Source organism: Chironomus tepperi, unplaced genomic scaffold, assembly GCF_022539635.2.
Source record: "Chironomus tepperi strain 1889 unplaced genomic scaffold, CSIRO-AGI_Ctep_v1 contig_364, whole genome shotgun sequence".
Lineage (NCBI taxonomy): Eukaryota > Metazoa > Arthropoda > Insecta > Diptera > Chironomidae > Chironomus > Chironomus tepperi.
The window spans coordinates 2,973,381-2,990,520 of NW_027226486.1; the positions used below are offsets into that span (position 1 = coordinate 2,973,381).

The following is a 17,140-nucleotide window of genomic DNA, read 5'->3' on the forward strand; positions in this document are numbered from 1 at the left end:
TTATTTATCCTCTAAGATTTGTGGGAACTTTTTTTTTTATTTCTCAACTTTTTTTTATTTGATATATCAATTTTTACATTTGATATTTAACGACTAATGTGTGATCTATGAAAGCATTATCATTAATAATAAGCTTAGGAGACGTTCATTAATGGTGGCTTTTAAATGGAATTGAAAATGAGGTTTGGGAAGAGAGTCTCTGAATAGCAAAATGTGGCTCAATTCATTTGTTGCACTAGAAGTAGTCAAGTGGAAGAAATCAGTCATCACGGAGCTGTCAGGGCACCGTCATGTCTTGCCGTTAATGTGGTGTTCGAGCAATGACTGAACTATTGTGAAAATGAGAAGGAATCAGCCATTACAGAGCTGTCAGGAAACGCTCATGCCTTACCATCAATAAAGTATCCTAGCAATGACCTAGCAATTTCACTGTTCTCGTGACCTTGCAATTGAACTGTGCTCGTGACCTAGCAATTGCTCTGTGCTCGTGTCTTATCGTTGATTCGAGAGTAGAACTGCAAACACTACTCTCGAAGGAAACTTGAAGGAATCTCAAGCTGCGTAACTAAATGACGCGACATAAACCATAGCTGTACTTTTAATGCGTCACTAACCTATATAAAGGTCATAGTGGGATTCGAACCACTCTTTTGACGTATTTCACTGTCTTTGGTCACGATTCATTCACTTTTGAGTGAAATAATTGCAACATTGAGTATGGTCGGTTCAAATCTCTTTTCATAAACATATAGAGCAATAGTGAGCAACCTGTGTGCCGCAGCACACTAGTATGCTTGCAAAAATACTTGGAAATGCCATTAACCGTAAGCGGTTTCAGTCGTGGCTTTGTGTTAAAGTATCCCGAGAAAAAAGGTTGTCCACCACTGATCTAGAGTCATCTTTAAATTGCAGATCATCAAAACATCTCCATCAACCACTTTTAAAGCTTCTTATCTTCTCCATGACACATTTCTATTAATGCCTAATCATTCATAACTTCCAAATGATTCCCATTTGTAAACAATCCCAACTTAAAAGTTTCTTGACTCTTCTCAACAGTGTGAGTCAGCTTACCTACGTCTCAAATGTCAAAAAAATCATCATTTGCAAACAGCTAATTTTTTGGCATTTCACAAACAGACCTTATGATGCTGCACAAAACAAAAAATTATCAAATTTCATGTATGGCTGCCCAAAATCATGCATGAGTATATTTATCATAAGATATCATGCCTCCTGGGTAGGTCAATAACATTCCAGCGCAAAAATCACTGTTTACACCTTTATGTATATTGTATAATTTTTTGAGATTAATTTTGTGCCTTTTTTTTTTTGCTTAACAAATTCCACGATGACGGGCATATGCTGTTTAATGAGGACGTGAGAAACAATGAGAAAAACATTCATGTCGACAGCGATGGAAATAAGATATATGTAAAGTTAAATAAGAGAGCGAGTAAGCATAAAAAAGAAAAGAAATAAAAATAAAAAATCCTAGCTGCTTTTGTGTCTAATTTACCCGAAAACACAAAAAAATACACCCAAGAAGTAAGCGGCTATGGATGAACGAATAAAAGTTATTGCTATACATTCCGTAATGGGAAAAAAGTTATGAATATGAGAAATAGAAGCTATAATATACTTGAGTAATAAATGACGTAACTGACAAATCATCCACTGATTGCACAAGTGTTTTGAGAAGGCGCATATAATGAACAACCATAGGCAGTTTTTCTATCTCCACTCTTTTTTTTTTCACTGATTTATTCTTAGTTTTCAAGTAATAATCTGCTTATAATTAACCTGAACACAAGATTTCATGCTTCATTATAAAATTATTATTGATTGTAGAAAAAAAGAGTTTTTTTTCTATTCGTTCTGTTTTGTTTACATGCTTTTAGAATATTTACTGCAGATGTTCTCAATCTCTGGTCTGAGGAGCTGTAATTAATATTTTGTGTGACTTTATAATGTCATTTTGTTAAGTTTAGAATTCGTAGAATATGTGATATTTGGCATAAACAGAAGATCATTCAGGTAATGTTCTGAGTGACGAAGGTTCGAATCCTTCTACATACTATAAGATTTTAGATGCTTTAACCATGTTACTGCTGACTTTTTTTTTTGCTAACTCGACCCAGCTCAGTTCGATTCGACTCGACCCAGCTCGACTCGACTCGATTTAGCTCAGCTGGACTCGACTCAACTCGACCTAGCTCAGCTCGACTCCGCTTGACTAAGCTCGATTCAACTGAAATAAGCTCGACTCGACTCGGCTCGGCTTGACTCAATTCGATTCTGTTTAGCTGAGCGCTACTCGATTCTGCTTAGCTCAGCTCTAATCGACTTGGATCAGGTCTACTCGGATCAACTGAACTTGACTCGGCTCAACTCTATTCGATTCGGCTCAACTCAACTCGACTCGGGTCGAGATTGTTCGCATTGAATGTTTGAATGTACTCCTAAGTCAAAACTCCTTACCTTTTTGAAAAAAGGTTTAGAACTCCTTTCACAACAGAATAGAATGCCTCATTGATGATTATTCAAAAGTTCCGATGAGAGATTAAACGGAAATAGTTCTTTAGAAAAGTAAATATAAAAACGTGTATGACTTCAATCCTTAATTGTATCTAGAGGCAATATGTGTCAACATTTTTATTAAAAAGTCATGCATGATCAATAATTAGCGTTAATATCACATTAATTGATATATACTTTATAACTTCTATACGTCGTATTTAAGTGATAACTGAATGTTTGTAGAAGGTTGAGTACGAGGAATATTTGCATCACGAGATCGTAATTTGAATAATGAGAATCGTAAGGAAGTGAATTATGGGAAACTGTTGTGGGTGTCCACACCTTGCACACCTCATCAATAACTAGCAACAAAAAAATGTTTAAATTTTTTCTATCTCATTAAATTAAATTTCATTCATTTATTTCACATTTATACCGCTACAAATACGTACTTAGGCTAACTTAAACGCCATTCTTAAATATGCCTTAAAGCGGCAGCAAGCAACAACAAGATAATTTATACTATATATTTTTTTTTTATTTCTCTCTCGTAAAAAAAACACCACAAGTAACCTTTTGAATGACGTTGAAAATGTAACAAAATTCTAAGCTACAATAATCGTATAAGTAAGCAATACATGATTTACAGATCAGCATCGGTATTTCCCGCTTAGTCTCATACTGTTTCTCTTTCCTTTCGCAATACTCTCCATTACGATGGCTTATTTCTCGCAGGGAGCATTTGTTAGTGATGGTTGGGCAGAAAGGGATGTAAGACAGGGAGGATACGGATGATCTGAAGCTGTCCTGAGCGAAATGATGCGGCATATACAATGCTAACCTTGAAAATTTCCCGAAAACAGCCAATTCGGTACCTTCAGAGCACCTACACGTCGTCCTGTAAACATGAGAATGTAGCAGCCTAAAACACAGCAATCAGGCTGTCTCCTAGCAACTACATAGTGCTACTCGGACATGTCACCTTCCAACTGCAATATAACACTCAAAATCCTATTTCCCCATCATAAAATCCCCAACATACATCACTTCCAATCAGACCCCAGCACTCACTTTACAAACCTGCCATTTATTCACTTTGTACTTTAATGCCTTAAATTGCCTCAATATTCCATTTAATTACATTTTTTTTCTTACTTGACTGAAATCTAAATTTACATCGTGACTCAGTCCTTATTGGTATGGATTATCGATTGATTTCCTGAACTGCAAAGTGCGGTATTCCTTTTGTTAAACTGTGGGGGGTGTTTGGCAGTGATGTCTGTGGCTTGTTGATGGACTGAAGAAGCAATTGAAGAGTAACTTTAGGATTTTTTGAGTATTGATTTACGATTTAATGTCTATAAAGTCATATTAAGGCTAGACATAACTTACGATCGCCCCCTAAATACATGCTCTAGGTATCTCTTTGTAACTTAATCTTATTAAAGATTATTATCATTAAATCTGGATAATAAGCATTCTCGGAGTTCTCAGTTCGTTCATAAAATGTTTATTATGATCTATATTGTGCTTGTTGTGTGGCTGCAACATCCAAACAATAAAGCTTTATAGCTTTATAAGAACACAAAAAAAGATTTTTTTTGAAGGTGGGAAGTCCAAAGTTTCCAGAAATAAAATCCATTGAATTTTTGCATTTGTATAATTAATTTTTTCATCGTAATGCTGCTTAATTCCACACAAAAAAATGGAATGACTTAATAATTGCTACAAAAATTAGACTTTACAAAAATTGCAGAACTTAATTTTTTGTGTGCTTTGCTTAAGAATTTATTTCCTTCTGAGAATGGACAGCAAAAAAAAAATGTGTAACACAACTTTATTGGGCATGGAATCAAGGTTATGGACGTAAATAAAAAATTGTCAACTCATTTTCTGACCGTATTGTCTTAAGCTTTTGAACCGTGAATTTTTAAATCTAGAAATTAGGAAAATTCTAATTTTAAGTTTTGGGACAGTCTTCTCGAGTGAAAATGGTTGTAATTAGACGAACATTTGTCTGGTTATACACTTGACGATTCATGTCACAAACACAAGTTTATAGCTGGACATACTTACTTACTTACTTTGCTGGCAACACAGATTAATTTTGTTCAATGATCTCCCATACATAACGCCTGATGCTGGCTTTATAACTAGACAGATGGTCGACAAATCAAATCCTGATCCACTCGGTCTTGTAAGGCTTTAAATGCCTTTAAATCCAGTGCTTCTGAAATTATGTTACACTTCACAGTAATCCCTGAAGAAACACGTCCTAAAAAAGACATAAAATCAAGTCCTAGACTGGTGTGAGTCGGATCTGCAGCCGGATTCCATGGAATATTCGTGCTGTGTGCTTTTTGGGAACGTGTCCTGAAAAATAGAAAAATACAATGGTTCTGTGACAATATAGCGATGGATTAAATTTGAAATCAGGTCTGAAATTTAATACCAACTAGCACAATGTAGTCTTTAAGGCATCGATAAGTCACTTATAGATGCTCTAACTAAACACCTAATGAGCATTCTCAAGTAGTTCCATGATTTGTGTAATCAAACTCATCACACTCATGTTCATCACACAAACTGTATCAATACATGAGTTGATATGCTCACTGCCTATTCGGGAATATTGTGACTTGTCAAAATTCAACAATATAAGCTTCAAAATATATTTACAACCATTCACCGTGTCTAGACTCTAAACATTTCAATTAAGCATCAATTAGTCCGAAAATCACATCCTATTCGTCAATTACCAAACCTTACACGATCGAATGATCACGAAGCTTTTGAACCTGCAGTTTAATTTTTTTAAACATACCTAATACTGCCATCCATCTGCCCTGCCTTAATATCAGCGAATGCACACCTTATGAACAACAAAAAATCTTCATCAATTTAATGTATCTTTTAATTCCAATTAATATACGTTCAATAAATAAATAAAGTATATCCAACATATACAATGTGAATGAATAATGGCTTGATCCATAAGATATATTATATTGAACATTCCTTTGTATTCCCTTGACCATTAATAGGATCATCTAATTTACTCAATTTTGGATATAAAGTCAATTGTCCGTGTATCCAACTTTCTAGGGCGATCCCGGATTTACCAAATAAATCCATAGTCCATCCCTATAAATAGAATTGATTCTCACCTATAAATGGAACTAACAATTGCCAATAGAACTAACATGATTAATATTATGTTCATCAAGCAGTAATGAACATGACTGAAATTGATATCGGGTATATGGGTCATGACTGACAATGGTTATTACATCCATAGCAGATATCAAACATTCCATTGATCTCAATCGCCGTGTAAAAGTGATAAATTTGAATTTCGACGATTGTCAAAAATTTTAGAAAGCTTTAGACATGATGTAAAAATGATTTATGTCCATGATCTGTTCTGTGCTGTTGTTGAAAACCATAGCAAATTAGAAGGTGATTTTGTCTGTATGCCATTATTGTAATCAATAATAAAAAAAAAGGCACAAAAATTCTGTGAATTGAATTCATAATAATTACAGTTATATAGCAATCGTGACGAGTTCTCTTCTTGTACGGATTTTATACTTTAGTTATTTTCTTCCTACATTTCAACATATTTTTTATATATATTATTTTATTTTATTTTATTTATTTTTTTTTTCTGTTTCTTTGATTTCATATTAAAGTTTAATTGCTATATAGGTTTTTGCTAAATGATTTCCTAGTATTGACAATATCTACCTCTTCTAATCTCATCGGATGCATTTGGATGTTTCCAATGGTTTACATTCGATACTCGTACGAATGAAGTTGAGGAGAGATAGATATTTTTTTTTAAGAAGGTCAGTGGATGAATGGGGTGATAAGAGCGCAGTTTTTTTGAGGATCTGTAGATGGGGTTTTCTAATTTTTTGTTAATTATTAAGAATTAAGTAGTCTGGATACAATTATTTACTAACTTACTTCGCTGACCGTACAGATCAATTGTAATCAATGGCCTGCCTTAATTTGTGTCTGGAACTGGCTCTATCGTTGACAACTGCTTCCCAATTACCGATGCTAAATGCATTGCCATCTCTATCAACAGAATCGTCCTGGGTTTGGGAACATGTTACAGTAAATTCGATAATTCTAACCTTAGGCTGGCATGGATGAGGCCTGAGTTCGGATATCATCTAATCTGGTCAAGGCCAGAACCACTGATGTCGAATTTTCCACTCTTTCTACGTTGTAGACTGACCAAAGTGTTCAAAATTGATTAATGATAACTCAATCGGATTAATGATGATTCTCATAGAACTTTCTTAAGGTTTCTTACCTACTGGGTAGTTTTTGATCAATTTTATGATCCCAGAGTGAATAAACGAAGGAGAAAGGGCCAATATTCTTTCAATAACTACTTTCTTTACTTTGCATGTCTTACTTTTCATCTGTGATCTATGGCATTTCTCAGTTGGTGTCTATAACTGGCTCTGTCGCTGGCTGCACTTTGCCAATTCCCAAAACCAAATGCTTCACTGTCTCAATCAACAACTTTTCTTCAAGAACTACATAAATGATCTCCATCGAGCTATTTTGCTTAATGGGTGGAGCTTCCATCCAAATTTCCTAGATCTTCTTTCAATAATAACCTATTTTTATCTCTCTAGGATTTACTTCTGTCTAGTCGACTTGGACTTCCTTAGAAGTAGGCAGAGGTATAATCACAAAATCCAACATCCTAGACAAATTGACATCCCAAACCTCCATTCTCTCTCACATAAAAATCCGCTCTTAAAACACATAAAATTCATTTTGAATTTAGTCGGATTCATTTCTTTATCGAAAGGTTAAGTTATGTATAATATTTACCTCTATAATCGCTTATTTCACTTGAAGTCAATTGGAAAGTATGCACTGCATTTGATATCGGGTCCATAATGAAATGAAAAATATAAATTAAGTGCAATTAAAGGAATAAAAAATTATATTCAATGTGAGAGACATAAAAAATTAATTTAATTCCAATTAAAATTGTCCTACTACTCATTTGCTATAATCTAAAGCTTCTAGCTGAGCATTTTTTTATATATAAATTTCTCATTGAAACATTTTCTTCACCATTATAAGCATAAATCTCATTTTTTTTTTCTGCTGTGCATAACATTTCATTCAAGAAAATATAAACTACACATTTGATTACGGTCCGTAGTACGTAGTCGGAGAGGTTATCTCTGTCACCATATGACACATTCTCTCAGTCAAGTGTGCGACAGTTTCATTTTAGAATTTAATAAGAATGAACGCAATTATTTTTAGTTTAACATTATTTTTAATAATTTTTAAAATTTACGCGATAATTTTACCATGTGATTTTAGTTTTGATAAAAAATATGGATATACATGTCGTGTTGGTGACATTAATATAACAAAAAGTCATGTGAAAATTAAAAGAATTGGTGGAAATCATATTGAGGAAAGAAAATTATTCAATCGTACTGACACAGATGTCTTGCGCGTGATAATGTTCAATCGTACTATTAACTTTCTACCTGTTAATATCACATACTACTTTCCATATTTGAGAACATTACAAGTGAAAAAATGCGGATTAAAACGTCTTACAAGAGCACCTGATTTAAGATTTACATTACGTCGACTATATCTTGGATTTAATGAGATTAAGAATATACCTGAGAAATACTTTTGGCATTTCTGTCGATTAGAAACATTGTCATTGCATGGCAATCAGATATCAAACATACCGCGAATGGCATTTCGTGACTTGATCAGTCTCAAGCGATTGTCACTCAATAATAATCATCTTATGTCAATCGATTCTGTTTTATTTACAAACTGTCTTAATTTGGAATATATTGACCTTGAAAATAATTTATTGCAGTATATTGAGAGCAAATTATTTTCAAATCAGCCAAGGCTATATAAAGTTTTAATGCGAAATAATCAGATAGGAGCAATTGAGAGTGAATTTTTGTCAAGATTAAAGTATAATGAAACTGGTTTTTATGCTTTGTTGGGCGGTAACAGGTGTATTGATAATTTTGAATTTCCATTGGATGGAAATTATGAAGATATGCGTAGACTTTTTGTGATTAATTGTCCACCACCACCAGCTAGGCTGGAGCCTACGACTCCAAGGACAACGACTAAGGCGAAAAAGAAACCAAAATATAAAACACCAGATATGATTTTTTATGAGAATTGTACATGGAATATTCATGCTGATTATGCTCATCATTTTAAGCCGGGATTTTAGACTGAATTGATATTTAGTGAAATTTTTAGTTTTTAGGTATTTATATTTAGTTTTTAAAGTTATTCTAGTTTTAAGTTTATTTTGAATTTTTAATTCTTTAAGTTTTATAATTTTGAATTTGAATTTTTTCAACTTTTCAAATTTTGCTTTTAGAATTTTTTAAAAATTTTCAATTTTCTTCAATTTTGAATTTTTTTTTTAAAAAATTGTGAAAAATTTGATTTTTTTTTTAAATTTTTACATCCAAATTTAACTTTTAATTTATTCCTAAATTAATTTATGTCTGTACAAAAAAGATTAAAATCCATGTAAATTAATAAATTGTTTGTATATACTTACTTACTTCCATAACAATACAACATTATTAAAGCCTCTCTAAATGGTACTAACCAGCTGCTATTATAGTATGAATAGGTTAAAATATCTTTGAGAATTTTTTAATTGTACAAAACTGATATTTCACATTTAATCATTGACTCATGACTTAGTCAAGTAAATAAAATAAAAGTTTTCCTTTCTTTTCATTTCTATATCTATGTTTAAAGCTCTTTTTTTGTCGATTGTTATCTTTGCATTCATTTATTTTATGGAATTAAATTTCAACAATGGCAGATGAAAGAGAAAAACTGATACTTAATGTGCTTGTGAAATTTTGTGAGATTGTGGCGCATTTTTGAATTTTTTATGTCTGATTAAAATGTCAAAATTTTGAATACTTGTCACTGATATGAAGAACATTGTATGTATGTCTCGACCTTGTTGTATTTCTACAGAATGATTTACGAGTTTGCTTATCAAATTCGCCAATTCTGATTTAAAATATTGTTTATAGTAATACAGTTTTGATGATGTACAGACTAGGTCATGGTCATGTTGTGCTCGGGATGAGTTGAAGCTGAATAGGGATGTCAATTGTTTTCAAAACCTTACTACCACTAAGGTTTTATAGAAAAAGCAATTCTCCATAACATAATCTGAGTGGGAATTGAACCCACGTCCTGCGACTTCCGGTCTCATACCCGGCATGGCACTTGGCCTGTCAAAATCATCAACTGTACTAAAATAACTCAAAATCATTTTAATACTTAATATTGTTTTGTAAATTGACACTGAACTTGTAACTCGAGTATAAAAAATATTAATTACAAATCACGTCCGTAAATAGGCTGATAAGTGCCATATCTCATTAATGTATTTCTAATCTTTTAACTCATTCCTTATTACATGTAAATTAGAACAAGAATTATACACGAGATGGATCATCATGGAAATAAAAAAATTATAAACATCAACATTCCATTACAACTTAATAATCACCTTGCATGACATGACGGACAAAAAGTCATGCGTTATTCTTACACATTCACGACGACTTGTGTGATAGATTCAAGATAATGAGAAGGCAGAGAATGTAGATAAAAATGGAAAAGAGAAAAAAAAAGTACTAAAAATTAACGTTGAGTCACTTAATTTGTCTTCATTTATCCCCTATTTAATTAGGCATGCGCACAAAACAACAGCGACATATAAAACAAAGACAGTCTTTTTTTTTGTCTTCAGTTTTTAATTGAATGCGAAATTTTTTTCCCATCTATTTGGGCTTGACAAATTAATTAAACAAAAAATAAATGAGATAATGTTGAATTCAAAAAAGAGAAGTAGAAGTAAAAATACATAAAGAATTTGGGGACTGTTGGAATGTGATGTTACTGTCACTGACCCTACTGATCAACCGTGATCCATGGACTTTTTTAGTTAGCGTGAAGCTGAATCTATCGCTGGGTGCCCCTTTGCATACACACCTACTTCCTTCACTAGCCGTTTAGATCATGTGTGATCCAAGGCAATAACCTTTGGCAATACCAAATGTTACTTTTTCTCTATTTTTGGGCTATTCTTGGATGATCGGGCAGGTTATAAGACACAGTATCCATTCGTCCAAAGGAAATCATTCATAATATTCTATTCGAAAATACCAAGTAGAGCATATCTCGAATTTAGCATAATTTGGTTCCTCTTGACACAACTCGACTCAATTCAAGTTTATATCAAACTATTATCGTTAAGGAAGTAGCTTAAATGAATTCAAATTAAAGTAGGGCTCGGTAAGGTCTACAAACCTGCATTTGTTGCGTTTTAGTTACTCAGAAGCTGCTTTTTTTGCACGAACCCTAAACTAAAGCTAAGAATATCGATAGGTATCCAATTGTATGGCTAATTATTGAATTTAGTGACCTAACTGTGCAGCACAGTGTGGTAAACTTCATTTTTCGCCGTCAAAACAGTCCAGAACAGCTTCTAGTTATTATGACATTTAGTCATCAACACGATGAACTTGCGTTGCTTTCCGTTGATGACGAGGTGTCCATCTACAGCCTTAAATTCTCTCCCAAAGCGTCCAAGGGTTGAGTCAAATTTGAAACATTGCGTTGTCTTCGTAACTAGGTTGTGCTGCTTAGAAACCTGTATTTTGTTGACCAATAGGCCTTATCAGCTAAGTCTCTAGCTTGTTACTACTCAATTTCCAATAACAAGTGCTACAACTGTCATTCAACTACAAACCTTTCCATACTTAATCATCTCATCAACAACCTCAAAATTGATGATGCCTTCACATCATTTAACAACAAAGTCTCAACAATAAAAGCTCATTTTTTTTTGGGCGTAATGTACACCGGAGGTATAATGAGTCAATTAATTTACATAGAATGGGAGAAAATTTCTTCATACAATTTGCACCGTTGCTCAGTAGTCCATCGCATAATGACCTAATTGCATAGATTTGCAATGAGAATCGGTGTTTGGATGATGTAGAGAAGAAGTAGAAATAAAAAGCACTAAGCAAGAATTTATTTTCCTTGGCATGCATTTTTTTTATTTTCAATTCTTCGGTCTTAACTGTGATATAGTTGTTGTTCAACGTGATGTTGTTGCCAATGGGTATAAAAATGGTGAGGCGGCAAAAGTTTAAGAGCAAGTAAAAGTCTACGATTTCAATATATAGTCTTTTTTTTTCGATCTAGATTAGCATAAAATGTATGCTTACCATGCAATGTGTGCTTATGAAGCGCAAAACAACAAATTGAAAAAAAAAATGAAATGCTATTGAGGCATAAAATTCAGTGAACTTCATTTCTCTTCTTTTCCTTTTCAATATTTATATTATTATAAGGCATAGTCTACATAAGAATTTAGTTTGGGCCATTTGTCATCACGATGATACTTTTCCGCCTGTATATAATAAAATCATTGCATTTTTTTGCCTACAAAATGGTACATGAATGGCTTATCTAGATGACAATCTATTGATTCTTATTCATAAATATTGTTCATGCACAATATATGACTCTATATGCTCAAGTTACAAGTGAAAGGGCTTTATTGACCGTGATGCATTTTAGATTCTTTTTAAAGATGTTTCTGGATTTATTTGATTATTTATTTATGCATGAGATGAGCTGGATTTGAGAGAGTTTTTTGAGGTCATGGATGGTTTGGAGTTAGAATGATAATGTTGTGCTGATTATATTGAGATTCTGGGATTTAAGTTTGGATTTAATTGTTATCTCTGTCGTCAAAATTAGTAGGACATGGGTATGTAAGGGTAATTATCCACCTGTGAGGCCTAATATCCCATGAGACGTTATCAATTTGAAAACCACAGAAGTCCATTTGTTTCTACTTTGTATCCAGTTACTTATTTCTACTTTGTTGCAGATATTGAGAGAATGATGAAAACATGTTAGTTGGTGAAGTTTTGTGATTAAACTTGAACTAAACTCAGTGCTATTGGCTCTAAACTACTAAATACTTCTCAAATCATTCTAAATTTAGTGATTTTTTTGGAAAAACGTTGAAAAATTGCGTTTAATCTTGTAATCTAGTTACAATGACAGACAGTTGCATTTTCAATACATTTTAGTTGAAAAATACCAATTTACATTTGAAAAATCTCTAAATTTGCGAATCATCTGTACACAATTGATCAGTACGGTCAGCAAAACAAGTAGTTAAGTCTCAAACTTAGGATTCTTAATGTTGATGTTGTAGATTGTAATCTGGAAGGTATATGGCATAGATATGACAAAAAAATATGGTCACAAGTTGGCATGACTCTGGAATAGTCATGGATTCGGTGAAAACTAGTTCCACTGGAATGTCACACCGGTCCTAAAATCACATTGATTATCCGAACAGCACAAATCGTTTATTGATCCAAAATTCGACACCAGGCAAGTGTGACTCTTAAAGGTACCAAATTCAAATCGAATCCTGCACCAAATCAAAGTGCTAGCCTGGAACTGAATTTTTGTTCGATTAATTGATTTGTCCTATTCGGGACCCCTTTTCTGTACTGTGTGTCTTTCGAGTAAGTTCAAAAACACTTGAAGATTACGCTCTAATCGAATTAAGACTCAACTTATGCATAAATCAAGAGAAATTTTTCAAAATCTTTAGGATCACCTCCAAAATCTCAAAGACCACCTCCAAAAATTTCACCAAAACTAGTCCACACACTTTGAAGAAGCTACGAGAAAGTGACTTTTACTATTAACCTCACGCGAACTATATGGATTAATCTCAAGATACGCAAACAAAAGCTTCTAAATGCTACATATAAATCATAATCATGACAAAACTATAATGCGAAATAGAAATAGAAAATTTTGAAATTTAACCACAAAATGTTAAATCGTCCAATTAAAGAAGCAAATAATTCAGATTAATATCAATTCCATAATTTATGATGTTTACTATATGTGAAGCTATAAACCATAAGAGAATTTCTGCCAAATCATTTTTGATGTCAAATTAAAATAATCTCTAAACTTTTACTTCTAAAAAAGCAAATTTTCAATAGAAATAAAAAGCCACAAAAGTACGAGAGAGAGAGTGGATTCATATATGTAAAGGAAATGTTAAAGTTTTTCAATGGATGACTTTACTGTTGTTATCATGAAATATTAGTTTTTGATCTTTACTTTTTGCATTGTTTGTGCACAAAAAAAAATGAAGCAAAAATTGTTATTTATGACCCACATTTTTCATTCTTTTATTTCTTCTTTTTATATCCATAAAGATTCAAAAAAATGTTTTAATCGCTAACAATTTGTAACATAAAGATTCATCGAAACGGAACAAAACAAAACAACACAAAAAAACTTCTTTTTTTGCAATAAGTTGAAGGTAAACTCTCGCTTGAAAATATGAAGAGTCTCGAGCGATCAGCACGTAAAGTCAGAAAAGGACATTACATTGCAACACATAACAGTCCATCACCACCTTATGGATCAACAAATCGAGCATATTTTTCCGATGGTGATGACAGTCGGGCACCATCAGAACGAACTTTATCAGAATATACAATCACAAATGAGAGAACATCACCGCCTAAGCCACCATCAAGGAAGTCACGAACGATGGAACGATCAGCAAAAAATGGAATTAGTCATAATGGAATCTATTCAGAAGGTCCACGATCACTTTCTAGTCCTCCAACGCGTCAACCGCCACGTGCACCATCAGCATTAAGCTATGATCATGGTGGTGAGACTGGAGATATTTATGTGACAAGTGCAGTATATAAGACGCCTTCAGAAATAAGTCGTTACTCGATTCCGCATCGGACACATCATACACATCATTCCAAGCCACAGAGTGTATATTCAGTTGCAAGTAGTCGACGAACGGGACGTAGTCACACATCAAGACGAATGGGAGCAAAGGTTGAAGCAATGTCTGCTCCAAATCCTTTCTGTCCAAATTTACGTGGAGTTTGTTGTCTCATGCTACTCATTAATCTTGGACTTATTCTTATCACGCTTGGCTTCGTCATTGTCATTCAGTTTGTTGAGCCTCTCTTTGTTTGGTAAGTGACTGCCTGCCTTCTTTTATCTCACAATTTGAATTTTTAATTTTAAATTCTTTTCATACATATATCATTCACACAGGATTCTCGGAATAGTCTTCCTCATATTTGGCTTCGCAACGCTCATCGGCTCGATGATTTATTGTGTGATTGTATGCAGAGATGTTAAGACGCCTGCGCAACTTAGAAATGAAGACTTGTATTGGACAAAACATTGGCAGAAGAACATTGGCTATACGCCTCACGAGATTGACTATAAAACCGATCCAGACGGTTACTCAGTCAGTAAAATAAGTGGAAAATATTCCGATCGAGGTAGTTCTAGGTATTAGATTAATGTTAATATTCAATTTCACATTTCATAGACTAAATTGCCATAAATTAGACATTACTTTTTTGATACTTTTGTGAAGATTATTGGATTTTTTATATATTTTCTCTGAAATTCTTTCTCGTGTTTTATTTTCTGTGACAAAATAACTTTTACTTTTAATTTATTAACGTACCTGAACAGTCAAACTTTTACATGCAAGCTGAAAAAAAGAATATATAAATAAATGATGAAACTAAAAATTTATTACACATACAAAGTTGCGTTGTTGTTTTAGTCTTGTAATTTCCTTTTCAGACAACATGATGAGTACTGTCTGTTGCTGCATGTTGGCACCAAAATGGATTGAATTAGTAGGGTAGTTAAAAAGTAATGTTTTATAGACTGCAGTGGAGATAAATTTTGTAGAATTGTGATTTATGTAGAGGAATTTGATGAAACGTGCAGTATGGAATGATGAGACGATGGTCTTGTGGATGTGACGCGCTTTTTCAGACTTTTTAACTTTACCTTAACAATACTCGTCATATGTTCTGGCATGGCACCAAAAGAATTATTCTGATGACTGCTTATGTCTGAGTGCGTATGGATTGATAAGTTTGATCTTTGGCTCAAAGACATATTTACTAATGCTGTCCAGATGGCGATTCTAGATCTTACTTCTTTGATGATTTGTCTGACTGTAGATATTGCAGATGTGATTTGCCTTCTTCAGAATTAGATAGATCAGTTTATCTTGTTGTTCTCTTGAACTATTTCTGAGAGCTTGAAGTCAACTAGACTTTCATTTGAAATCGAGTCAACTCAAGTTGATGCTTCTATACAAAATTCGAGTTTTGTGAATGTTTTGACTAATCCGAACAGCACAAGGTGTTCACCAGAGCACTGCTACATCGCCGAATCAATAGACCGACGCAAAATTGCGTTGGCAGAATCATAACGGCTGTTTTAGGCCCATTTTTCTGCAGAAAAATACAATTTACCTTATTATACGGTTTGGGCCATAAAATTGAACTCCATTCCTATCACTCATTTCCAATTTCGTCAATGATCGCAACCTTTTCCATCAAAATTCGCATTTTAAATCAATAACCAAAAATTCCATCAATTTCACAAATATCAATCCTCATAATCAGCAATTAACATTGTGTCATTAGTCTCAAGGCATTGAATTTCATCTAATCCTGATGTCACTCTTGACTTGTTTGTTTAACTTAACATTTCTATACCCGAAAAAAGACATCCACTGAAGGTCAAAAAATGTGCAAATTCTTCGTAAGATTGATGAGATGTTCAAGGCATTGTAAAAAATTTGATGTATTTAAAACATGGTCGTTTGAATAAAAGTTTGTGTCCGGATTGCAGGGGTGGACAACCTTTTGTTATTCATGGTAAAAATTGAAGGTAAGCTTCGAGTTGAAGCTACACACAGAATTGGAAATTTCAATAATTTTTGGCAGCTCAATAGTGTACCGCAACACATAGGTTGCCCACCCCTGCCATATTCAATAATATTCATATTCTATACAAATGGAAACAACATTTTTTTTTTTAATTTTCAGCATCTGAATTGGGCACCTGGAACGACATGTATCCAATGACAAATTACACAAGGCAGTAAATAATTTTTTGCGAAAGAAAAACGAGACATCCATTTTAAATCTCAGATATACATATTCTCAAGATTTATCTTGGTGGCTTTTTTAATTCTTTTCCGAAAATGAAGTGTCGAGCCCACCAGCACAGTGAAGGGCGTAGTGGCCTTAAATTTCATCTCACAATCCCATGCATTACATTTCACTCCTTAGGCTTGACGTCACTACTAGAATTACGACTTGTACAACAAATATTATTCATGAGAAGCTTTGCGAATCAAACAATTGTTCTGTTTTCAGCCACAACTAGCTGTTCATTAAACTTTCAGTTTAAAAATAAAAAGAGCCTTGAAATGTTTCGACTACCCTGACATCGAACATTTACCTCTTTTGGTATGCTTGCGTTTTTTTTATATTTTATGTGTGTGCCTTACCTTTTCTTTGAACACTGCAGCTCTCTATTGTGTACCCGGCAAATAGAGCAGTAATAATTAAAGAAAGGAAGGTAACGATGGAAAACAAAGAAAAAAATCGTTTTAATGTCGATGAAGTCAGTCAATTTC

At 33.4% G+C, this 17,140-nt stretch overlaps 1 protein-coding gene across 2 annotated transcripts in view; it reads left to right on the forward strand.

Annotated features, from left to right (window-relative positions):
* LOC139095405 (peroxidasin-like) overlaps window positions 1-15,221 on the forward strand; it is a 28,836-nt gene extending 13,615 nt beyond the window's left edge. The window contains exons 2-3 of one of the 2 annotated variants that reach the window (XM_070646746.1): window positions 13,863-14,651; window positions 14,734-15,221. In XM_070646746.1, the coding sequence (XP_070502847.1) occupies window positions 13,990-14,651; window positions 14,734-14,983 (912 nt within the window). In that variant the 5' untranslated portion in view covers window positions 13,863-13,989 and the 3' untranslated portion in view covers window positions 14,984-15,221. Of the gene's footprint in view, window positions 1-7,209; window positions 8,819-13,862; window positions 14,652-14,733 lie in introns of those variants that run through there. The other variant, XM_070646745.1, reaches the window with a different exon arrangement.
* The last annotated feature ends 1,919 nt before the right edge of the window (window positions 15,222-17,140 follow it).